The following is a 25,249-nucleotide window of genomic DNA, read 5'->3' as shown; positions in this document are numbered from 1 at the left end:
CTAAAGATAGAAAAATTGGCCAGGTACGGTGGTGGGTACCTGTAATCCCAGCTACACAGGAGGGAGAATCGCTTGAACCTGGGAGGCGGAGGTTGCAGTGAGCCAAGATCGCGCCACTGCACTCCAGCCTGGATGACAGAGTGAGACTGTCTCAAAAAAAAAAAAAAAAAAAAATCTAGGAACTTAAGATGTGTACTTCATATGTTATATTCCAATATAAAGGTATTTAAATAATTAACTAAAAGTGAGATATTTTCCCCTCGTATTTGTATAATATGTGTAATTTTCCCTTTATCATATTTAATATGGCACTATATAACGTAACTAGGAAAAAAGGCTGTAAAAATGGGAAGATATAGAAAATCACTAATTAAAAAAATACATCACTTTATGTCTTTCTGATCTTTTCCACGCATGAAATATGCTTTAATAAACCTTTTTCTTTCTCAATAAATTTTTTGAGAATGTGACTTGTATGCATTTATGACCTATGACAAAGAACATATACAATATAACAGTTAAAATAATAATAAAACTAAGCCCAATGAATCACTACCATGTTAAAAAATAGACATTGGCTGGGCACAGTGATTCATGCCTATAATCCTAGCACTTTGGGAGGCCGAGGTGGGTAGACTGCCTGAGTTCAGGAGTTTGAGACCAGTCTGCGCAACATGGTGAAACCCCATCTCTACTAAAATACAAAAAATTAGCCAGGCATGGTGGTGTGTGCCTATAGTCCCAGCTACTCAGGAGGCTAAGGTGGGAGAATTGCTTGAACCTGGGAGGCGGAGGTTGCAGTGAGCTGAGATTGCACGACTGCACTCCAGCCTCACTCTGGGCAACAGAGTGAGACTCCATCTCAAAAAAATAAATAGGCCGGGTGCGGTGGCTCAGGCCTGTAATCCCAGCACTTTGGGAGGCCAAGGTGGGCAGATCATGACGTCAGGAGATCAAGACCATCCTGGCTAACACGGTGAAATCCCATCTCTATTAAAAATACAAAAACTTAGCCGGGCGTGGTGGTGGGCGCCTGTAGTCCCAGCTACTCGGGAGGTTGAGGCAGGAGAATGGTGTGAACCCAGGAGGCGGAGCTTGCAGTGAGCTGAGATCATGCCACTGCACTCCAGCCTGGGGGACAGAGCAAGACTCCGTCTCAAAAAAAATAAAGAAATAAATAGACCAGGTGCAGTGGCTCACATCTGTAAACCAGCACTTTGGGAAGCCAAGGCGGGTGGATCATAAGGTCAGGAGTTCAAGACCATCCTGGCTAACACAGTGAAACCCCGTCTCTACTGAAAAATACAAAAAACCTAGCCGGGCGAGGTGGCGGGTGCCTGTGGTCCCAGCTACTCGGGAGGCTGAGGCAGGAGAATGGTGTGAACCCGGGAGGTGGAGCTTGCAGTGAGCTGAGATCGCGCCACTGCACTCCAGCCTTGGGGGCAGAGCAAGACTCTGTCTCAAAAAAAAAAAAATTTAAATTGCACAAAATTTTATGTATATATATTTTTTATGAGCAAAAAAATTTTTTAAATTGCACAAAATTGTGTGTGTGTGTGTATATATATATATTTTTTTCTTTTTTTTTGAGACGGAGTCTTGCTCTGTCCCCAAGGCTGGAGTGCAGTGGCGCGATCTCAGCTCACTGCAAGCTCCGCCTCCCGGGTTGACGCCATTCTCCTGCCTCAGCCTCCCGAGTAGCTGGGACCACAGGCGCCTGCCGCCTCGCCCGGCTAGGTTTTTTGTATTTTTCAGTAGAGACGGGGTTTCACCGTGTTAGCCAGGATGGTCTCGATCTCCTGACCTCGTGATCCGCCCGTCTTGGCCTCCCAAAGTGCTGGGATTACAGGCTTGAGTCACCGTGCCCAGCTGCAATTTAAATTTTATACATTAATCATTATGTATTATTCTGACTTGCATCTTTCACTAAACACTACGTTCTTGAGGTTCATCTGTGTTGATGTATTAGCCATGGTTTATTTTACATTTCCCCTATTGTCTGGTATTCTATTGTTTGAATATACCTCATTCAATCATTTTCCAATCGGTGAATATTTGCATATTATTTTTACTTTTCTGTGATTACAATGTTCTTCTATACTTTCTTCTACACGCCTCCTAGTATGCACAGACAATATTTCTAGGAATCTAGGATATATATAGTAGAACTGAGAGGTCACAGAATATGTGGCATGTTCAGGTTTACTAAGCAGACTGATGTATACTCCTACCAGCAGTGGATGAGAACTGCCATTGCTCAACATCTTCAATAATACTCAGTATGCTGGATTTTTAAAATGATGTGTAAAATGGTCTCCATTGCAGTTTTTTTTTTTTTTTTTTTTTTTTTAGACGGAGTCTTGCTCTGCCACCCAGGTTGGAGTGTAGTTCCATGATCTCGGCTCATTGCAACCTCTGCCTCCCGGGTTCAAGCAATTATCCTGGCTCAGCCTTGCGAGCAGCTGGGATTAGAGGCATACGCCACCATGCCTGGCTATTTTTTGTATTTTTTAGTAGAGATGAGGGTTCACCATGTTGTCCAGGCTGGTCTTGAACTCCTGACCCTGAGTGATCCACCTGCCTCGGCCTCCCAAAGTGCTGGGATTACAGGCGTGAGCCACTGCACCCGACTTTTGTCTTTTTCTTTTTTTTTTGAGACAGTCTCGCTCTGTTGCTCAGGCTCGAGTGCAGTGGTATGATCTCGGCTCACTGCAACCTCTGCCTCCTGGGTTCAAGCAATTCTACTGCCTCAGCCTCCTGAGTAGCTGGGATTACAGGTGCACGCCACCATGCCCTGCTCATTTTTGTATTTTTAGTAGAGACAGAGTTTCACCATGTTGGCCAGGCTGGTCTCAAACTCCTGACCTCAAGCGACTGACATGCCTTGGCCTCCCAAAGTGCTGGTATTACAGGCGTGAGCCACCACACCCAGCCCATTGTCACTTTAAATGTGCATGACGCTGGCCCTATTTGGAGATATCTGTGGCTCCTGTGGTGGGCTGAATTGTGTCTCCTAAAAAGAAAAATTGAAGTTTTAATTCCTAGGATATGTGAATGTAACAATATTTGGAAATTGGGTGTTTATAGATATAATTAGTTAAGATGAGGGCACACTGGATCAGGGAACGCCCTAAATCCAATGATTGGCATCCTTATCAGTAGGTCACGAGACACAGGCATACAAAGAATGACATGTGAAGGTGGAGAAAGAAACTGGAGTGATCTGTCTACAACCAAAAACATCAGGACTGCTGGCGGTTACCAGCAACAACAAGGAGCACAGAGCAGACTGTCCCTCCAAACCTCTAGAAGGAACCAGCCTGCTGCCACCTTGGTTCTTCTAGCCTCCAGAACTATGAGAGAATAAATTTATGTTGCCATAAACCATCCAGTGTATGGTAATTTGACATGGCAGCTATAGGAACTAACAGTCTCCATCTTCACTAATAAATCCTTTCTGATGAAGATTTTTCACCATGTAAATGACTGAGCACAGAATAATGGTCAGTTGGTAGTTTTATGAAATGACAGGCATTATATTTTTTGCCATAAAGGAATGAGAATTTTTTTTTAAAGGACAGAATTCAGTACTAAATTCTCATTGCAGGTAATCTCACGAAAGGCAAAAGTAATATTTTCTGTTCTAGTACATTAAGAATCTGCCCACTGCTAGAATTGCTAGCAAATCTGTTGCCAGGAGTATCTTGTGTCTCCCATATTTACCGTTTAAAACACAAAAACACCAACTGGATAGCATGAGGCAAATTGCCAGAGAAGAGAATTTCTTTCCCATCCTAGTAGAATAAATCCAAATTATCTTTGTGGTACTGAGGATGTCTGGTTTAGCACAGTGTAAAGTTGTAACGGGCTATCAATTCATAGTCACTAATTCAATGCTTGCCAGGAGTTTTGCTAGAAAAGGATGAGAAGGGGTGCAAGAAAAATTATGAAACATTTCTAATATGGTCAACCTCAGTTAGAGATAAAGAGAGAAGATTTCTTCTTCATGAAAAAACAAATGTGAATATTTTAAAATTTACTTTACCTTTTATACCAAAAAGTTCTTGTTTGTAACTCAAGGAAATATTTGAAAATCTACTGACAAGTTTTCACAGACTTTAAAAAATTTACTTAAGAAAGAATATTAGACTGCGTGTGGTGGCATGTACTTGTAATCTCAGCTACTCAGAAGGCTGTGGCAGGAGGATCACTTGAAACCAGGAGTTCAAGTCCAGCCTGGGCAACATAGTGACCCTGTCTCCTAAAGACCTTAGAGTCTCTTAAAGACAGGGTCTCTTTTTTAAAAGACCCCGTCTCTTAAAATTTCTTTTTTTAAATAAATAGATTAAGCTGGCAATACTTTAGAGCTGGCAAGCTATAGTCCATGGGCCAAAACCAGCCTGCTGCCTGTTTGTATCTATAAAGTTTTACTACAACATGGTCCCAACCATTAATTGACGTATTGTCTATGGCTATTTTCAAGCTACAACTGCAGAGCTGAGTGGCTGTGACAGAGACCCGCTTTCAACTCCTAAAAAACAATTATTATCTGACCCTTATAGAAAGAGGTGTCTGACCCATGATCTAGAGTGTCTCAAACTCCTAACTACGATTATCACAAAGAGAGAAAACCCTAAAGTCTCATTTGAGAAGGCAGTTCTAAAGCAGTCATTATTCTTTTTTTTTTTTTTTTTTTGAGACGGAGTCTCGCTCTGTAGCCCAGGCTGGAGTGCAGTGGCCGGATCTCAGCTCACTAAAGCAGTCATTATTCTGACCTGAGAACCTTGGGCGGGAGTGACCCTTCAGACTCTCTTAATATATATTATAATTTTCTATCTCTTCAAGGGCCACCTATGCCAACGCCTAGACACTCATAACTACCTAACACAAAGCACGTCTGTTCCACTATAGAAGAATCAGCCTCAACAGCTTTTATACTTACAGATGTTCTTCAAGCTTCTTTTTTAGAAGGACTGACTAAAAATGAAAAACAAAGTTAGTTTATTACCTCACATTTTAACTAAAATAATATTTTTTTAAGTTAAAAGTACAATAGTCAGAATTTTGAGTGAGCTCTCAGTAATTTGTTTGGTCAAAGAGCTGAAAACACACAATGTACCCCAGTTTAAATCTCTTTAATAAAGGGAGACATGTAATTAGATTATAATTACATCCCCCTAAGGGATGACAATCAGTATGAAATACCCACAACCTGGATATATATATGAATTCTCTATTTATAATCAGGCAGATGAATAAAATAGGAATGAAAAAGCCACTTAATTATAGACCTAATATTCCTGGATTTGGTAGGCAGACAGGACCCTAGTAATAATAGATTTCCTTTAAGACACTTATCTGCTATTTTCCTTGAGTCATGATAAAGTATTGGGTCAGCTTCTATAAATACGTCTGACTTAATCAGTGACTTATGAAAATGCACAGGTTACAAATAATTTATGCAATGGTATGGGAATGTGAAGGATAGCATATGCACAACCTTTAATATGTTGGAGAATGTAGCTTAAAAAGGATTAAAAAAAAAAAAAAAAAGGCTCCTGAAAAGCAGGAGATCAAAATTGACCTAAAAATAAACAATAAAGACATTCTCTATAAGACCACTAAATTTCATAATTAAACTTACACAGTACATACTATTAATCAATTTTATGAAACATTTTGAGATAAATGTTATATAATTAATTCAGTCAAAACCCAATTAATATAGGCTTATAAAACAAATTGTCCAATCAACGCCAGTGATGAGGGAAAAGGAACCCTCACACTAAGTTCTTTTGATAATAATTACCATAAATTTTTATTCATTTCCATTCTAACACAGCTCTGTAATACTTCAACTTTCACTTCTTTCCTCAATATGTTAACTATAGTGACCTCAGTAGATCCACATGTCCTCTATCACCGCTTTCCAAATATACAAAAAGATAACCCTGTTATTTTATAAAAAATAAAAAAATAGAAACAGGGTCTCACTTTGTTGCCCAAGCTGGTCTCTAACTTGTGGGCTTCAGTGATCCCCCTCCCACCCTCGGCCTCCCAAAGTGCTGGGATTACAGGTGTGAGCCACTGCACCCGGCCAACTCTATTAACTTTCGATTACTGCTCATTCCTTCTTTAGCACAGGGGTAAAATGTAAATACTTTTTAGAAACTTTAATTCTGTGCTTATGATTTGATTAGAGTCTAGCAAAACTTTAACTCTGAGAAGATATATAATAAAATGGTTAAATGGGTGGTTAATATGCCAAACAATGCTCTAAATCGTGTCATAGACACTGTCATATGTAAACTTCACAGCCTGTGTAACAATAGCCCCACGTTACAGTTGAGGAAGGACAGGCTGGAGAACATTTAGTAGCTTTCAAGTGGCAGATCCAAAACCCAGGTCTGCCAGACCCCAGAGTCCATGCATGGCCTTCAACTCCATGCTTCCTATGCTGCAGTGCCTCTCCAAACTGAAGACTGTTCCTACCAAAGCACGGGGCAGAAGGAGGGTAGACTATATCAAGATAATTTATATAAATGAATTAATTATAATAATGGGATGGAACAGGAGTGGAATGGGGAATAAAACCAAGAGCAGACTTCTTGTCGGTTGACTCTTTAAGAGTTCGATAACCTTTAAGTATCTTAATTGTAAAGGTCCTAAACCTACAAGGCAAGTAATCCAGATATTCATTTTGTACAAAACTACCTTAATAAAATTTTCCATACCATCAACTATGATGGCAGTCTAAATCCAAAAACTGCTCACTATATAAAAATGAAAAGGAAGCCATACTTACAATAGCCTTGAGCAGAAACCATGCCAAGAGACAGAGAGGACAAATTAGTATGAAGCAAACACAGCAGCCAAGAGAAGGAACGATTTAGTAATTCATGAACAGAAATAAAAAATATGCACTTTTTTTTTTTTTTTTTTGAGATGGAGTCTCGCTCTGTTGCCCAGGCTGGAGTGCAGTGGCACAATCTCTGCTCACTGCAAGATCTGTCACCCAGGTTCATGCCATTCTCCTGCCTCAGCCTCCCGAGTAGCTGGGACTACAGGCACCCACCACTATGCTGGGCTAATTTTTTATGTATTTTTAGTAGAGACGGTGTTTCACCATGTTAATCAGGATGGTCTCAATCTCCTGACCTCATGATCCGCCCACCTCGGCCTCCCAAAGTGCTAGGATTACAGGCGTGAGCCACTGTGCCCAGCCCAAGATATGCACTTTTTTAAAAGAAATGTACATTTTTCTTTTTTCTACTGTCTCCTCATCCTGTCTTGTGCTCTAAAGTTTTATATATTGTGGCTAGCTCAAATTATCCATATGGCTGGATATAACAATGTTTTTCTGCTTCCACGCTAAAAACAAATTACATAAAAATAATAATAAAAATGTGCAACCCCTTCTACTCTGACTTAAGATTACATGAAAGGACTGTGCTTTTGATAACAGAAGCTGGCAGAAGTTATGTTGTTCTTCTCCAGAGGAGACCATTTCCTTTGGCAGGTTGCTTTATGTGTTGTACATTCCCGAGATGCAACACTCTTAAGTTAGAGAAAGAGAAAAGTAAGACAAAAACATAAAAATATTTGCTGGGGCAAGAACCATATATCCTGTACTGTACTATTTATTTCTCTAAGCCATTTGGAGGCACGGTTTCAGCTATCTGAATCTTTTCTACATATAGAAAAGAGCTCAGAGCAAAGTTCTGCTTAGTTTACAGTAAGACATTGGCATCTGGACAATCAAATAAATGGACGAGTTTATGTAAATAGTACTTGACACGGCTGGCATCTCACTTCTGAAATACGTTCTGTTAAAGTAATGGCCCACAGCATATTTAATTAGATTTGATTACCATAGTGATACCTAATCAAGCTATGCCAAATTATCTTTTGAAGAATAAATGCTTTTATGTTTTAATGTAAGAGAAGCATGCACAATGGCCATCATTGTAACACTGAAGTTTAAGTTGATTCTGATATTTCACCATTTTTACTTCCCATGTACCACATGCCCTTCCCTCACTCCCATAACAAATCAATAAAAGTCTTCTCAGACTTTTAGAGACCAGAATGGATTTTACATTTATCTCAGTTTAAAGGACCTAGTGATTTCACTGAATTAAGAAATGTTGCCCCATTCAGTTCATCTCTAAGATACTTAATTAGGCTTAGTAATATTTTAATACACTCATGTAGTTTTGTTTCACCTCTTTGTGATTTAGCATTTTGAATAAAAACATGTTTTAAATTTTAATAAGGGCATACGGAAGTTTAAATGTTGGTGACAATTTTAGGAATCAGAAATCAATCTGGGAATCTAACAAGGACTGCCAACGCATTGATTAAGGGATGAGCTAACATCACTCATGTTAGAATGAAGAACATGTTACCAATATACACAAGATGATGTCTGGAGAAACTCATTAAGCTAGGCCATGGATGAGCTTTTTGTATCTAGTATTCACAAATTTTAAGTAACATACTTAACTCCCTTTCTTTGGTTCCTTTTGTTTTTATATCCTCTTATGTTAAAAAGGCCAAATGGAATTGGCTACATCTATAGTTTTGAAGTTAATCCTCCAAAATGACTCTATCAATGGAAACAAACATTTATGCTCAAATGCCAGAGTTTACAGCAAATTACACTGGTAACAGGAAAGAAACAAAACATCTGGTTGAAGCAAAGACTGATCACCAAAACTTTGTTTTTTCTCCTCTTTACATTATTTTTGAACACTCTTTAAGTCTTAGCTCTGTTGTTTACTGTTCATTGAACATAAAGGATTTGCAAAATTTGACTTACACTTTTGCCAGAGATAGACGACTATGTGCTACCTAAGTACTGTGATAGAAGGTTAAAACGCAGGTGTGAAGAAAGGCAGTCCTTGGCTGATACATTTACACTATTCTAGTGCAAGTGTGCAGAGTTGTGACAGAGATGCAGAGTGCTGGGGGATGTGAAAAAAGGGCCAGTGTTGGGGAACAGAAGGAGTAAGAGGGATTCAGAGATTTAGAGAAAATGCAATTCTAGGGACAGCAGTATTTTCTTAAAATCACTTTTATATTAAAAATTTCTACTTGAACATTCCAAATTCCCACTAGCAATTTTTTTTGACCAAAGGGGAAAAACCCTATACTTCATCTTTGAACACTGAGTTGAGCACATTTAAAACATAAAGCCTCAATTAATTCCTCAGTTGGTAACTAGAAATGAATTTCTAATTACCAGCAGAGTTAATCTGAAGAGACAGATCTGGTCCTTTTTATAAGGAATGTTAGTAAAAAGGAAAACACTGTTTCTTTTCTATAACCAATATAACACTAAATTATTTTGATAAAAAACATCAAATAAAAAATAAAAGTTATTTCTCAACATTGTGAAACTGACGGACCATGGTTGGTACATATTAAAACTTACATCTTCTGCTTTTGAGCCTTGATCCTGTAAAGATTTTTGTAATTCTTCAACTTGTGACTGTACTTCCAGAAGTCTTTGATTCACCAGCCTAGAAATGAAATGTACATTAATCTTCCAAGTAGTGACTTATGTATGCCTTTTTTCCTTAGGTTGTCATATCAGTTAGAAAGTATAATTAACAAAATAAAGTCTCATGTTATAGCAGTAGTAGTATAGTAGTGGCCTAATGTCATGAGTGGCAGCTTACTTTTCTGATTATTTTTGGTATTGCTTGAAATTTCGAATGATGACTTCTAACACAGTGTTTGGGTGGGCACATATTTTAGAACCAATGTAGTTATGCATATTTCTCTGAAATTCACTTCAATACATGTTTATGAAGACTATGTCTCAAGGACTGTGCTCAGCATTAGTATTAAAAGATCTCTGCACTCAGGCAGGGCATGGTGGCCCATGCCAGCACTTTGGGAGGCCGAGGTAGACAGACTGTATGAGCTCAGGAGTTTGATTGAGACCAGCCTGGCCAACATGGTGAAACCCCATCTCTACCAAAAATACAAAAATCAGTCAGGCATGGTGGTGAGCACCTGTAAGTCCCAGCTACTTGTGGGGATGAGGTAGGAAGATTGCTTGAGCCCAGGAGGTCGAGGCTGAAGTGAGCTGTGTTCGTGCCACTGCACTCCAGTCTGGGCAACAGAGTGAGACCCTGCCTCACACACACACACACACACACACACACACACACACAAAAGATCCCTGCCCTCACGGAATTAAAGCCCAGTGGGGAGGAAAAAGTGTAAACAAATAAAATACAATCAGATAAAAACTTCCAAGTAGTACATAGATGCATATAAAACTGATAGTTGGTCAAAGAAACAGTAACTCTCTGGACGAGTTAAAATACACTGGACTTGAAATGAGACTAGAATAATAAATAAAACATCTGTGGGTTATGGGTGGAAAGGAGGTACAAGACAGAGGTCAGTATGTCCAAAGTATGCAGAAAAATAAGAAGATGCAGTGAATTCAGGAATGGTATGATGATGAGTATGTTATGAGAGGAAGAATGGCTGGAGAGAAACTGGGGAAAAGGAGATCAGCACAACCATGTATGGAATACAAAGTGTCTACTGAGATTACCCTGTAATCAGCAAGCCTCAAGCTGAAACTGGAATAACTCAGACAACCTTAAATAATGCTGACTCCACAGTTTGACTTTCTTTTACCTTTTTCTTTTTTTCTTTTTTTTTTTTTTCTTGAGATGGAGTCTCCCTCTGTCGCCCAGCCTGGAGTGCAATGGTGCAATCTCAGGTCACTGCAACCTCCGCCTCCCAGGCTCAACCAATCCTCATGCCTCAGCCCCCTGAGTAGTTGGGATTACAGATGCGCACCACCACGACTGGCTAATTTTTGTATTTTTAGTAGAGATGGGGTTTTACTATGTTGGTCAGGGTGGTCTCGAACTCCTGACCTCAGGTGATCCACCCACCTCAGCCTCACAAAGTGCTGGGATTACAGGCATGAGCCACCGCGCCCAGCCCATGGTTTGACTTTCATAAATTCTCTAGGTCATGATGCAACATTCAGGAGACTAGCTTACTTCCAAAGGTGTTGGGTGATACTGAAGGATTGCAAGAAGGGAAAACATGGTTACACAGATCATACAGGTAGCATGTCAGACAGATCACTTTGGTTTTACAATGGAAGATATTATTTAAAATGTTCAAGAGCAGGCATGAAGATGAGAGAATGCTATTATTACTATTATTATTATTAAATATGCCTGAAATAGAAAAGGACAGAGGAAGAAATAGAAAGGGACAGAGGAGGAACTATCTTGAGAAAAGGCAAAAGAATACAAGGATTTTGGTATTCACTGAGAAGGTAAGACAAAAGGAATAGGATAAGAAAGAAATATAGGGATCTGATTTTACACTTGTTGAAATGAAATGCCTAGAAATTTGTCAAACAGCTAGATACCTCAATCTAAAGCACAGAGAAACCTGAGTTGAACATACAGATTTGGGAGCCATTTGGAGTTAACTGAGGCCATGAGCAAAAATGATATTGTCTAGAAAGAGTGTGAAAAACAGTGTAAAAGACTAACAAAGATGGCCCATGGCGGATCAACCAAGGAGTAGAAAGAGGAACCTCACCCTGAAGAATATCAGAGAATGACAGAGAATATAAGAGAAGGCCATTATTGAAATAAAAAATTTGAAGAAGGGGGAACTGAATAACAACACTGAATATAGTAGAAAGATGAGGAAAGATAAAGTCTTGAGTGCTGCTACGGGATTGGCCATTTAAGAGATGACCAGTTATCTTAGTAAGAAATACTTTCGTGAAATGGTAGTAGTAGAAGCCAGACTGCTCCAAATTAAGGAGAAAACAAGACAACAAGTGTTTAGAATCCAAATAGCCAAAAAGTTTAATAAGAAATTTTTTTACTTAAATTACAAGATATTATAGGTTTATAATTTAGAAAGGATCACAATAAAAATGTAATTAAAGCTATAATAACTTTTTCACATCAAGGTAAAAAAATCTGAGTGGTTTTGAGTAACAAAAGGATAAATTATCTGAAAAATCCACATTCAATATGGGGACACAGGTCCATAAACACATTACTAGTAATACCGTAATACTGTTCAGTCTTTTCAGAAAGCAAAGTGGAAATATGTATCCAACTAAAAGATTATTTCAACTATCCATCTTAGTCATTTTTGAGATTATTTCATCAAACAATACTGTAAGCCTACTAGGTGGAAGCCATTGTAAACATCATAAAACACAATCCAGTGTGTATCAAGATGTTCTTTGGGATGGTTTAAAAACAGCTAAATTCTCTCAATGGGGAATAGGTGAGCAAAAATAGTAGTGGAACTGTTAAAGTATGAAGTATGTAAGTAACAAATATAAGTAAAATATTTATGAAAAAAGTACATCTATAAAATACTCAAAAAACTGAAATAATATCAAGCATCTTCTCTGAACACAGTAAAACTAGAAATCAGTAACAAAAGAAATTTTGGAAACTATACAAACACATGGAAATTCAACAATATGTTCCTGAATGACCAGTGGGTCAATGAAGAAATCAAGAAGGAAACTGAAAAATTTATTGTAACAAATGATAATGGAAACACAACATACCAAAACCTATGGGATACAGCAAAAGCCGTAGTAAGAGGGAAATTTATAGGCATAAGTATCTACATCAAAAAAGAGAAAAACTTCAAATAAACAACCTAACAATGCCACTTAAAGAACTAGAAAAGGAAGAGCAAACAAAACACAAAATTAGTAGAAGAAATAATAAAGATAAGAGCAGGGTGGGCGTGGTGGCTCACACCTGTAACCCTAGCACTTTGGGAGGCCAACGTGGTTGGATCACTTGAGGTTAGGAGTTTGAGACAAGCCTGGCCAACATGGTGAAACCCCATCTCAACTAAAAATACAAAAATTAGCCAGGAGTGGTGGTGCACGCCTGTAGTACCAGCTACTCTGGAGACTGAGGCAAGAGAATAGCTTGAACCCAGGAGGTGGAGGTTGCAGTGAGCCATCGTGCCACTACACTCCAGCATGGGTGACAGAGTGAGACTCTGTCTCTAAATAAATAAATAAATAAATAAATAAATAAATAAATAAATAAGGATCAGAGCAGAAATAAATGAATTTGAAATGAAGAAAACAATACAGAAGAGCAACAAAACAAAAACCAGTTTTTTAAAAAGATAAATTGACAAACCTTTAGCCAGACTAAGAAAAAAAGAGAGAAGACCCAAATAAATAAAATCAGAGATGAAAAATGAGACATCAAAACTGATACCAGAGAAATTCAAAGAATTACTGGTTATTATGAGCAACTATATGCCAAAAAATTGAAAAATCTAGAAGAAATGAATAAATTCCTAGACACATACAATCTACCAAGATTGAATCATGAAAAAATCCAAAACCTGAACAGACTAATAGCAAGTAACAAGATGGAAGCCATAATAAAAAGTCTCCCAATAAAGAAAGGCCCCAGATCCGATGACTTCACTGGCAAATTCTATAAAACATTTAAAGAACTAATACCAATCCTACTCAAACTATTCTGAAAAATAGAGGAAGAAGGAATACCTCCAAGCTCATTCTATGTGGCAAGTATTATCCTGATACGAAAATGAGACAAAGATGCATCAAAAGAAAAAACAAACAAACAAACAAAACAAACTATAGGCCAGGCACAGTGGCTCACGCCTGTAATCCCAACACTTTGGGAGGCCAAGGCAGGCGGATCACTTGATGTCAAGAGTTTGAGACCAGCCTGGCCAACATGGTGAAAACCTGGCTCTACTAAGTTACTGCACTCCAGCTTGAGCGACAGCGTAAGATCCTGTCTTAAAAATATATATATACATATAAGTATAGGCCAATATAACTAATGAATATTGATGCAAAAATCCTCAATAAAATACTGCAAACCAAATTCAACAACACATTAAAAAGATCATTTATTATGACCAAATGGGATTGATCCCAGGTATGCAAGGATGGTTCAACATCCTCATACCAACTAATGTGACACATTATATCAACAGAATAAAGGACAAAAACCATATGATCATTTCAATTGATGTTGAAAAAGCATTTGATAAAATTCAACAATTTATATAAAAACTCTCAAACAACTGGGTATAAAAGGAACATACCTCAATATAATAAAAGTTACATACAAAAGACCCATAGCTAGTATCATACTGAATGAGGAAAAACTGAAAGTCTTTCCTCTAAGATCAGGAACAGGACAAGGATGCTCACTATCATCCTGTTATTCAACACAGTACCAGAAGTCCTAGCTAGAGCAATCAAACAAGAGAAAGAAATAAACGGCATCTAATTAAGAAAGGAAGAAGTCAAATTACAAATCAACATACAAAAATCAGTAACATTTCTTTCTTTTTTTTTTTTGAGACAGGGTCTCACTCTGTGGCCAGGCTGCAGGGCAGTGGCATGATCTCGGCTCACTGCAACCTCCGCCTCCTGGGTTCAAGCAATTCTCCTGCTTCAACCCCCTGAGTAGCTGGGGCTACAGGCATGCACCACCACACCTGGCTAATTTTTGTATTTTTGGTAGAGCTGGGCTTCATCATGTTGGCCAGGATGGTCTCGATCCTCCCACCTCAGCCTCCCAAAGTGCTGGGATTACAGGCAAGAGCCACCGCACCTGGCCAAAAATCAGTAACATGTCTTTTTTTTTTTTTTTTTTTTTGAGACAGAGTCTCACTCTGTCACCCAGGCTGGAGTGCAGTGGCACGATCTCAGCTCACTACAAGCTGCACCTCCTGGGTTCATGCAATTCTCCTGCCTCAGCCTCCCGAGTAGCTGGGACTATAGGTGCCCGCCATCACACCCGGCTAATTTTTTGTATTTTTAGTAGAGACAGGGTTTCACTGTGTTAGCTGGGATGGTCTCGATCTCCTAAACTCGTGATCCACCCGCCTCAGCCTCCCAAAGTACTGGGATTACAGGCATGAAACACCAGGCCCAGCCAAAAATCAGTAACATTTATATAGGCCAACAGCAAACAATCTGAAAAAGAAATCAAGAATCCCATTTGTGATCACTACAGCTAAAATAAAATACCTAGGAATTAAGCAAAGAAGTGAATGATCTCTACAATTAAAACTATAAAACACTGATGCAAGAAATTGAAGACACAAAAAAATGGAAAGATATTCTATGTTCATGAATTAGAAGAACCGGTATTGTTAAAATGTCCATGCTGGGTGCAGTGGCTCACATCGGTAATCCTAGCTCTTAGGGAGGCAGAGGTAGGATGATAGCTTGAGCCCAGGAGTGTGAGACCTGCCTGGGCAATTTAGCGAGACCCAGTTCTCCACTGAAAGGAAACAACAACAACAACAACAAAGTACTCAGTATGTCCAAGTGCCATACTTTGGCCTATTGTTGGCCAGGCATGGTGGCTCACGCCTGTAATCCCAGCACTTTGGAAGGCTGAGGTGGGTGGATCACCTGAGGTCAGGAGTTCGAGACCAGCCTGGCCAACAGGGCAAAACCCTGTCTCTACTAAAAACACAAAAATTAACTGGGCGTAGTGGCTCATGCCTATAGTCCCAACTACTCAGGAGGCTGAGGCAAGAGAATCGCTTGAACCTGGGAGGTAGAGGTTGCAAAGAGCTGAGATAGTGCCAGTGCACTCCAGCCTGGGCGACAGAGACAGACTCCAACCCAAAAACAACAACAACAACAACAAAAAAATCCATACTACCCAAAGCTATCTATAGATTCAAAATAATCCCTATTAAAATACCAATGATATTCTTCACAGAAATAGAAAAAACAATCCTAAAATCTATACGGAACCACAAACTACCCAGAATAACCAAAGCTATTCTAAGCAAAAAGAACAAAACTGGAGGAATCATGTTACCTGAGTTCAAATTATACTACAGAGCTATAGTAACCAAAACAGCACGGCACTTACATAAAAACAGACACACAGACCAGTGGAACAGAATAGAGAAGTCAGAGATAAGTCTATACATCTACAGTGAACTTATTTTAACAAAGATGCCAAGAACTTAACTCTGGGGAAAGGGCAGTCTCTTCAATAAATGGTACTGGATATCATTATGCAAAATAATGAAACTAGACCCCCTATCTCTTGCAATATACAAAAATCCAATCAAAATGGATCAAAGATTTAAATCTAAGACCTGAAAATAATAAAATGAAACTGGAGAAACGCTCCCTGGACATTGGTGTGGACAAAGATTTCTTGAGTAATGCTCCATAAGTCCAGGGAACCAAAGCAAAAAGGAACAAATGGGATCATATCAAATTAAAAAGCTTCTGCACAGCAAAGGAAACAACCAACGAAGTGAGAGACATCCAACAGAATGGGTGAAAATACATGCAAACTCCCCATCGCACAAGGGATGACTAACCAGAATATATAAGGAGCTCAAACAACTCTACAGGAAAAACTCTAATAACCCAATTTTAAAAATAGGCACAAGGAGGGCCGGGCATGGTGTCTCATCCCTGTAATCCCACCCCTTTGGGAGGCTAAGGTGGGTGGATTGCTTGAGCCCAGGTGTTTAAGACTAGCCTGGGCAACATGGCAAAACCTCATCTCTACAAAAAAATAGAAAAAATTACCTGGGCATGGTGGCACATGCCTGTAATCTCAGTCACTTGGAAGATGAGGTGGGAGGATCACTTGAGCCCGGGCTGTCAAGGCAGCAGTGAGCTGTGATTGTGCCACTGTACTCCAGCCTGGGTGAAGGAGTGAGATCCTAAAAAAAAAAAAAAAAAAAAAAAGACAAAAGATCTAAACATATTTATTCTAAACAGATATTTATATCTCAAAAGAGGCTGGACATGGTGGTTCATGCCTATAATGCCAGCACTTTGGGATGCTGAGGTAGGAGGATCCCTTGAGTCCAGGAGTTTGAAACCAGCCTGGGCAACACAGGGAGATCCTGTCTCTCCAGAAAATTAAAAAATCAGCCAGGCATGGTGGTGTACACCTATAGTCCCAGCTACTCAGAGGCTGACATGGACGGATAGCTTGAGCCTGGGAAGTTGAGCGTGATCATACCACTGCACTCTAGCCTGGACGACAGAGTGAGATCCTGTCTCAAAAAAATAAAATAAAATAAAAAAATTAATAGGCACAGAAAATGTGGTATATGTAGATGCAGAACACAATGTAGCACTATTTAGCCATAAAAAAGAATGAAATCCTATCATTTGTAAAAACATGCATGAAACTGAAGGTCATTATGTTAATTGAAATAACAGGCACAGGAAGACAAACTTCACATGCTCTCACTTATTTGTGGGAGCTAAAAATTAAAAAAATTAAATTCATGGAGCTTGAAAGTAGAAGGATGGTTACCAGAGGCTAAGAAGGGTAATGGGAAGAGGTTAATGGGCACATAAAAATAGAAAGAATGAATAAGACCTAGTATTTGCTAGCACAACAAAGTGACTATAGTAATAAATAATGTAATTGTACATTTAAAAATAACTAAAGAGTATAATGGGATTGTTCATAACATAAATGATAAATGCTTGAGAGGATGGATACACCGTTTACTCCAATATGATTATTATGCACTGCATGCCTGTATCAAACTATGTCATGTAACTCATAAATATATATACCTACTATGTACCCACAAAAATAAAAAAAATAAAAAGTTCATCTACAAAATAAATGAGGATTATGATGCCTACCTCATGGGGTTGTTTAATAGACTAAAATGTACCTAGCAGAGCCCCTGCACATTGCAGGTATTCTATCAATGTGAATTGCCTCTACCTTCTTTCTCCCACACTTCAGGGATTGAGATAGTTAACATTTTAATCAAAGTCTAATTGCTGAATACATACAGCAGTGGGATGCAGGGACAGGGTGCACTTGAGACTATAGTACACTCTGAGAGGTACAGAAACAAGATCAGGTCTACTTTGGCAGAATTCCTATGGAATCCTGATGTGGCTTCCCTTTCAACCCTCCACCCTCTTCTAATATTGTTTGAGGACTGGCAGGTATTACAGATATGCTAAAGTGCTCGCTCTTGGGAAAACTAATTGGAAAGGACTTTAGAGGTCTATGACAGACTTTGCTTTCTGACAGGTGATATACATGGGCAGTGAGCAAACTGTAACAGACTCAGTGGGACCCAATGTTGTAAACTAGTAGGATATTAAGCTAGAGTCAAGGTAATATAAATACTCATTAAATTCAGTAAGAACAAACTTAGGGTAAGTCACTTAGGACAAAAAACATCCTGTGAGAGGAAGACAGGAAAAGGAATAAATATTGTGCAAACATAGTACAAGATTAATTGGCAAGAAAGAGGGTATGGATTAGGTATGGAGGCTTTGGAGTCAGGCAGTCACGGTCTGAGTCTGAGTTCCCTCATCTGTAAAACTTTCATAAAGTAAGAAAGCATATTTAAGACACCTAGCACAATGCCTGAGACAAACAGGTGCTTAGTAAATATTACCTGTTATTATCATTATAGATCATAGTCAACCATAATCTAAGTTATTCATCATCGGTGTTGTAATTTAAGAAACAAATGTACCCAGCAGTAAGTCACACAGGAACTTGGGTGGTGATTAGTCATCCACAGACAAGGACACTGTATAAATGACAATTGGCTGTCCTGTCTCAGGGAAAAAGAGCAATAATTATAAAGCCTGTGAGAAACAATGCAAAGCAGTATGAAGAAAGTTGTGGGTGTTTTCTCACTAAAAAAATATCAGGGTAGGGAGAGACTTTCCTGACTAAAATACAACCCAGAGGCAAAAGATGAATGAGGCGAACATCAAGACACTTGCACCAGAGGGACTGCCCGCCCGCCAGTTGCTCCTGCAATCTCCCCCGCTCCACTGTCTCCACTTCCCACTTTTTCTGAGTACTTTAAAAAATCCCTCATTCTCTAGACTCCTAAGAGTTGATGTAAAATTTCCTCCTTCTGTTTATGCTTGATGGTGCTCTTATAATCACTCTAGCATTTATACTGATTTACACTGTTTGTTGATTCTATCTTAGTAGCTTTAAAATGTAAAGCTACAGGAAGAAGGGTAGGATGTGTACAACTGTCACAGCAATTGTGCAGATTCTAAACTTTCAAAATAAGTCAGTTGTTCCTAAGATGAATTAGTTCCTTTTAGGGTCACAATAAATAACAGATTAGAAGAAAAATGCTTTGTCAATCCAATTACGAGGGAGCTACTGCTCTCCCCACACCAACAGAGCTCCAACACACTCCTGTGGAAATGGTAAACTCTATTAGCCCGACAACAACTGTGAATTGAAATTCTTGTGAAAGACTGAATTATCAGATTTTTAAAAATCCTCTAGTTTTAATTAGTGATTAGAAAGGGTAAATGGTAGAGCTGGTATCATTTTGCATGAAGAAGTAAAGAGGACAACACCATTCTAAAAAAGCCCAATGTTTTTTGGCAAGTCTGCCCAAAAGTGAAGAAATGGATTCAAGTTCTCTTAAAGGGAAAGAGAACAGCACATGGCCATTTTTCAAACTACAATTCAGATCTTTGTTGTTGGTTTTTTTGTTTTGTTTTGTGTGTGTGTGTTTTTTTTCTGTTTTTGAGACAGAGTTTTGCTCTATTGCTCAAGCTGGAGTGCAGTGGTGTGATCTTGGCTCACTGCAACCTCCACCTCCTGGGCTCAAATGATCCTTCTACCTCTGCCTCCTGAGTAGCTGGGACCACAGGCATGCACCACCATGCCTGGCTAATTTTTGCATTTTTTGTAGAGATGGAGTTTCATTCACCATGTTGCCCAGGCTGGTCTCGAACTCCTGAGCTCAAGCGATCTGCCCTCCTCGGCCTCCCAAAGTGCTGGGATTACAGGTGTGAGCCACCATGCCCTGCCAGTTCTTTGTTTAAGGGATTCAGAATCAAGGCAAATAGGGAAAACTTATAGCCAGATGCGGTCACCTATAATACTCTACCTATTCTCTGTCTCCAGTTCATTCTTGCGTAGATTTGCATCATCTAGAAGGCTCTGCAATAAGGCTATTTTTTCATTGTCCGAACCTTCTTGGTTAAGCTTTAACATCTTATTCTCATGCTGAAGACGAATAAGTTTCTCCCTGAATGAACAAAATAAAAACTAAATATTATATACACAGTCATTTGGTGCATCAATATACAACACAGGTATCAAATCCAGCTAAGCACTCTTACAAATTTAATACCAGAACAGAAATGAAAAATAAAGAAAGTGCAACAAATTCAGCTATTATAGCTGGCAAAGACATTACATTTAAGGTTTTAAATATTTTCTTTATAGAAATAATACAGTCTCTAAATACAATGATTTGTAATAAATATGATTTCAAAATCCTATTTCTTCCCTGATTTAAATATTTAAACTATGAATGCATTTATTTATCTGTTATTTGATTCTTATTAGAAAACATAATCTCTAGTGCTATGCTCTTAAATTATCAACCATTTGGTGGCAAGATATTATATCCGACAAGAATCATTTCAAGACATTCAGTCTACCCATTCCTGTAATATGTAAAATTAAATTCTTGAAACAAGCCAGATCATTACAATCAGGTTACCGGACTGCACTGTTTTGGACTCTGTATATGCCAAAAGCTTACATTAAGGGATATTAAAAACAGTATCCATACAGAACTTGCCACCATATTTACTGCAGGGACAATATAATTAAATGTTAGTTCATATGAAGACATACTTGTTGAAGATATAATTCATTCTTTTCTTTACACAGGGTCATCTTTAGGGGGCCCCATGAAGACAGTATGAACAGATACCAAATACTATGAAAAGCTGTGGAAAAGCTTCTTGTGGATAAAGAAAAATCAAAGAAAGAAAGAAACATGCACATACACGCATTGCTCTTATTTTATAAACATAATAAATCTTTTACTTTTGCTACTGAAAAGATGAACCAAATCTGTGATCTAATTCAAGCAACTATTTAGAATTTGATGTATTCTATTATGGGCAACAGGGACTTTCTTGCTTTTTTTTGAGATGGCGTCTCTGTCACCCAGGCTGAAGTGCAGTGGCACGATCTCGGCTCACTGCAACCCCCGCCTCCTGGGTTCAAGCAATTCTTCTGCCTCAGTATGGGCAATAGGGACTTTATATTTTTCAGAAAGTTACAAAGTAAACACACACTTTGTAAGGAAGACAAATGAAAAGAAAATATAAACCCTCCATAACTATAGTGCAAAATGACTACTGCTGAAATATAGCCTTCTAATTCTATGCACGTATACTCACATGCAAACATTTTTCAAACGGGATCACACAGTACAAATTACATTGGTACCTGCTATTTACACCTAAAATTTCACAATCTTTTTACATCATTAAATATACTTGGATATTTTAAATGACATGGCATTAAAATCGTTACTTATTTAATAAACACCCAATTATTGGGCATTCAGATTGCTACCAATTTTGAGCTTTAACAAGTTAATAAGATTAGCCTTATAAATATACTTTTCTGTATATCATTGGTTATTTCCTTAGGATTAACTCCCAGAAAAGTAATTTTTGGGTCAAAAGATAGGTGCACTTTTAGACTAATAGAGATTAGACATCCTGCCAATCTCCTCAAAAGAAAGGTTGTACCATTTTAACCTTTTGCCTTTGCCTTTAGTTTATGAGATTTCCAATTTCTCCACACTCTAACTCAATGAAAAGTATCAAATATTAACCCATCATCTAAAACATGTTGTAAAATTTTCATCCCAGTTTATCATTTTTCCTTGATAGTTCTCTTCTGGACACAAAGCATATTTTAATCTGTATCTAGTCATACTCAGAAAAGCCCTATTTGCTGAATCTTTATCATCATTGTTCTTTTTTTTTTTTTTTTTTTTTTTCAGACAGAATCTAGCTGTCACCCAGGCTGGAGTGCTGTGGCGCCATCTAGGCTCACTGCAACCCTGCCTCAGAGGTTCAAATGATTCTCGTGCCTCAGCCTCCTGAGTACCTGGGATTTCAGGCATGTGCTAGCATGCCCAGCTAATTTTTTTGTATTTTTAGTAGAGATGGGGTTTTGCCATGTTGGCCAGGATGGTCTCGAACTCCCAGCCTCAAGTGATCCACCTGCCCTGGCCTCCCAAAGCGCTGGCATTACACATGTAAGCCACCGCACCTGACCTATCATTGTTCCTAGTTTAAAAAACCAACTGTATTACCAATACGTTTCCTTAAAAATTGTGAGTTGTTTTGGACATAACCACTTACTTATAAACGTTCATAAATATGTGTTCATTTATTCAACAAATCTTATTAGTTCAATTATAAAGTAGCATATCAGATGGCAAAAAAGAAAAAGGTACACAAGATACTTCCAGACTTGGTGCTGCCTTACACGCCTTTTGTTTGTACTTCTTATTTTTTTTTTGAGATGGACTTTTGCTCTTGTTGCCCAGACTGGAGAGCAATGGTGCGATCTCGGCTCACTGCAACCTCTGCCTCCTGGGTTCAAGTGATTCTCCTACCTCACCCTCCTGAGTAGCTGAGATTACAGGCATGCATCACCAAACCCAGCTAATTTTGTACTTTTTTAGTAGAGACAGGGTTTCGCCATGTTGGTCAGGCTGGTCTTGAACTCTGACCTCAGGTGATCCACCCACCTTGACCTCCCAAGGTGCTAGGATTACAGGAGTGAGCCACTGCGCCTGGCCCGTTTGTCCTTCTTAAACAAATGTTAACCAACAACTACAAATTGTTTCCATTTATTCAACAAGTATTTGAAAGCTTATTTCAACTTTTACAGTGTATGAAACCCTTACACAAATGTTATTTAGTATCTACCAAGGAAGTTTATGAAGAAGCAAGGCCAGTGTCCATTTTAAAAAGGGGCAAATAGGCCCCAAAAAGGTAAAAAGCAATATTCAGAATTAATCAGTCTCCCTTTAATGGACATTTGGTGTCTCCCCCACTTATTTTTCATTTTTATACATAAAGCTAGTTATGCATAAAAATAAATGAAACTGGCTGGGTGCGGTGGTTTACACCTGTAATCCCAGCACTTTGGGAGGGCAAGGCAGGCGGATTACTTCAGCTCAAGGAGTTCAAGACCAGCCTGGGAAACATGGCAAAACCCGGTCTCTACAAAAAATAGCCAGGCGTGGTGGCATGTGCCTGAGATCCTAGCTACTAAGCAGGCTGAGGTAGGAGGATTGCTTGAGCCCAGAAGGTCAAGGCTGCAGTGAGCTGTGACCATGCCACTGCACTCCAGCCTGGGTGACAGAGCAAGACCTTGCTTCTAAATAAATAAATAAATAAATGGAATTTTAAAATGCTATGAATAAAAAATATAAGGTATGATTGAGGGAAGAGTAGTTTAAGATGGGGAGTCATTTCCTCCTGTCTATAGCATTATGTCTTTCCCAGACCTTTCCATGTGGTTAGCAGATAAATCTTTTTTTTTTTTTTTTTTTTTTTTGGAGACAGAGTCTTGCTCTGTCTCCCAGGCTGGAGTGCAGTGGCGCAACCTCAGCTCACTGCAAGCTCCGCCTCCTGGGTTCACATCATTTTCCTGCCTCAGCCTCCCAAGTACCTGGGATTACAGGTGCCTGCCACCACGCCTGGCTAATTTTTTGTATTTTTAGTAGAGACAGGGTTTCACCATGTTAGCTAGGATGGTCTCGATCTCCTGAACTTGTGATCCGCCCACCTCAGCCTCCCAAAGTGCTGGGATTACAGGTGTTAGCCACCAAGCCCAGCCGGTTAGCAGACAAATCTTAATAACTAATGATTTTGCATGCTGATAGCTAAGCACAACTATTGTCTACAGGCCAAATGTCTTCATTGCTTAATGTCTGCTGAGGATACTCAAGCTTAGGACATAATAATTGATTTTGTATGTGTGAAAGATTGTCTTATTGAAGTGAGCAAATCAATTTTCCATAGGGCCAGCAGAAGAAAGATTCTAACATGTTGAAAACATAAAAATTTAACACTGAGTTCATGTTGAAAATGCTGGTTAGAAAGAATAAGGAAATGATCTTCTTCATATTGTAGAGAAGTACATTTTCTCCAGGAATACTGTGCAGTGTAAATGTGAACACCACAATCTCCTTACCTGATTTCAGGTGTAACAATCTCTGCAGCTAGACTGTCTGAAGACTCCTGACTTCCAAGAGGCATTAACCCTGTAAATATACAAACATAAATATAAGGCTAATGGAAAACACAGTTATACAACTTTCGATATGAAACCCTACTTTGAGCATTAATTTTTAACAGCAAAAATAATTTTCAAGTAAAGGACCGTGTCACAGTGGTCTTAAAATATTATTAAGTGTGGTCTTAATAAAAATACCATTTTAAGTATTTTTAAGTATACAATAGAATGGCATTCAGTATATTCACAATGTTGTGTAACCATCACTGCTACGTATTTTCAAAACTTTTTCATCATTCAAATCACAAACTCTGTAACCATTAAGCAGTAATTCCCTATTCCTCCCTCCCCTATCCCCTGGTAACCTCTATTCTATTCTATTTTTTTTTTTTTTTTGAGACGGAGTCTCGCTCTGTTGCCCAGGCTGGAATGCAATGGCACGATCTCAGCTCACTGCAACCTCTGCCTCCTGGGGTCGGGCAATTCTTTTGTCTCAGCCTCCCGAGTAGCTGGGATTACAGGTGCCCACCCAACTAATTTTTTGTATTTCTAGAAGAGATGGGGTTTCACCATGTTGGCCAGGCTGGTCTTGAACTCCTGACTTCAGGTGATCCTCCCGCCTGAGCCTCCCAAAGTGCTGGGATTACAGGCGTGAGCCACTGTGCCCAGCCTTACTTTTTAAATGTAATGATGTAACATACATATTTCTCTCTGTCAGGTGTACAGAAAATATTCCTTATTATTATTATTTTTTTTTTGAGATGGAGCCTCACTTTGTCGCCCAGGCTGGAGTGTAGTAGCATGATCTTGGCTCACTGCAACCTCTGTCTCCTGGGTTCAAGCAATTCTCCTACCTCAGTCTGCTGAGTAGCTGGGATTACAGGCACCTGCCACCACGCCCAGCTAGTTTTTGCATTTTTAGTAGAGACAGGGTTTCACACGTTGGCCAGGCTGGTCTCGAACTCCTGACCTAAGGCAATCTGCCCGCCTCAGTCTCCCAAAGTGCTGGGATTAAAGGTGTGAGCCACTACACCCGGCCACCTTATTCTTTTAAATGGCTCTACTGTATACAGTTGAATAAGAATACTATTCCTGTATTGCTGAACTTTCAGGCTGTTTCAAAATCT

General features: G+C 39.0%; 1 protein-coding gene across 4 annotated transcripts in view; it reads right to left on the bottom strand.

The window, feature by feature from the left end:
- HOOK3 (hook microtubule tethering protein 3) overlaps positions 1 to 25,249 on the bottom strand; it is a 126,435-nt gene that overhangs the window by 12,278 nt on the left and 88,908 nt on the right. For 3 of the 4 annotated variants that reach the window (XM_031669528.1, XM_031669531.1, XM_031669530.1), the window contains 5 exons: positions 24,081 to 24,150; positions 19,945 to 20,085; positions 9,437 to 9,524; positions 6,806 to 6,811; positions 4,943 to 4,977 (listed from right to left, as the gene is read on the bottom strand). In XM_031669528.1, the coding sequence (XP_031525388.1) occupies positions 4,943 to 4,977; positions 6,806 to 6,811; positions 9,437 to 9,524; positions 19,945 to 20,085; positions 24,081 to 24,150 (340 nt within the window). The remainder of the gene's footprint in view (positions 1 to 4,942; positions 4,978 to 6,805; positions 6,812 to 9,436; positions 9,525 to 19,944; positions 20,086 to 24,080; positions 24,151 to 25,249) is intronic. The other variant, XM_031669529.1, reaches the window with a different exon arrangement.

This window comes from Papio anubis, chromosome 8 (assembly GCF_008728515.1).
Source record: "Papio anubis isolate 15944 chromosome 8, Panubis1.0, whole genome shotgun sequence".
In the NCBI taxonomy this organism is placed as follows: Eukaryota; Metazoa; Chordata; class Mammalia; order Primates; family Cercopithecidae; genus Papio; species Papio anubis.
The sequence above is the reverse complement of the archived record's forward strand: the minus strand, read 5'-3'. Positions and strand labels throughout refer to the sequence as shown.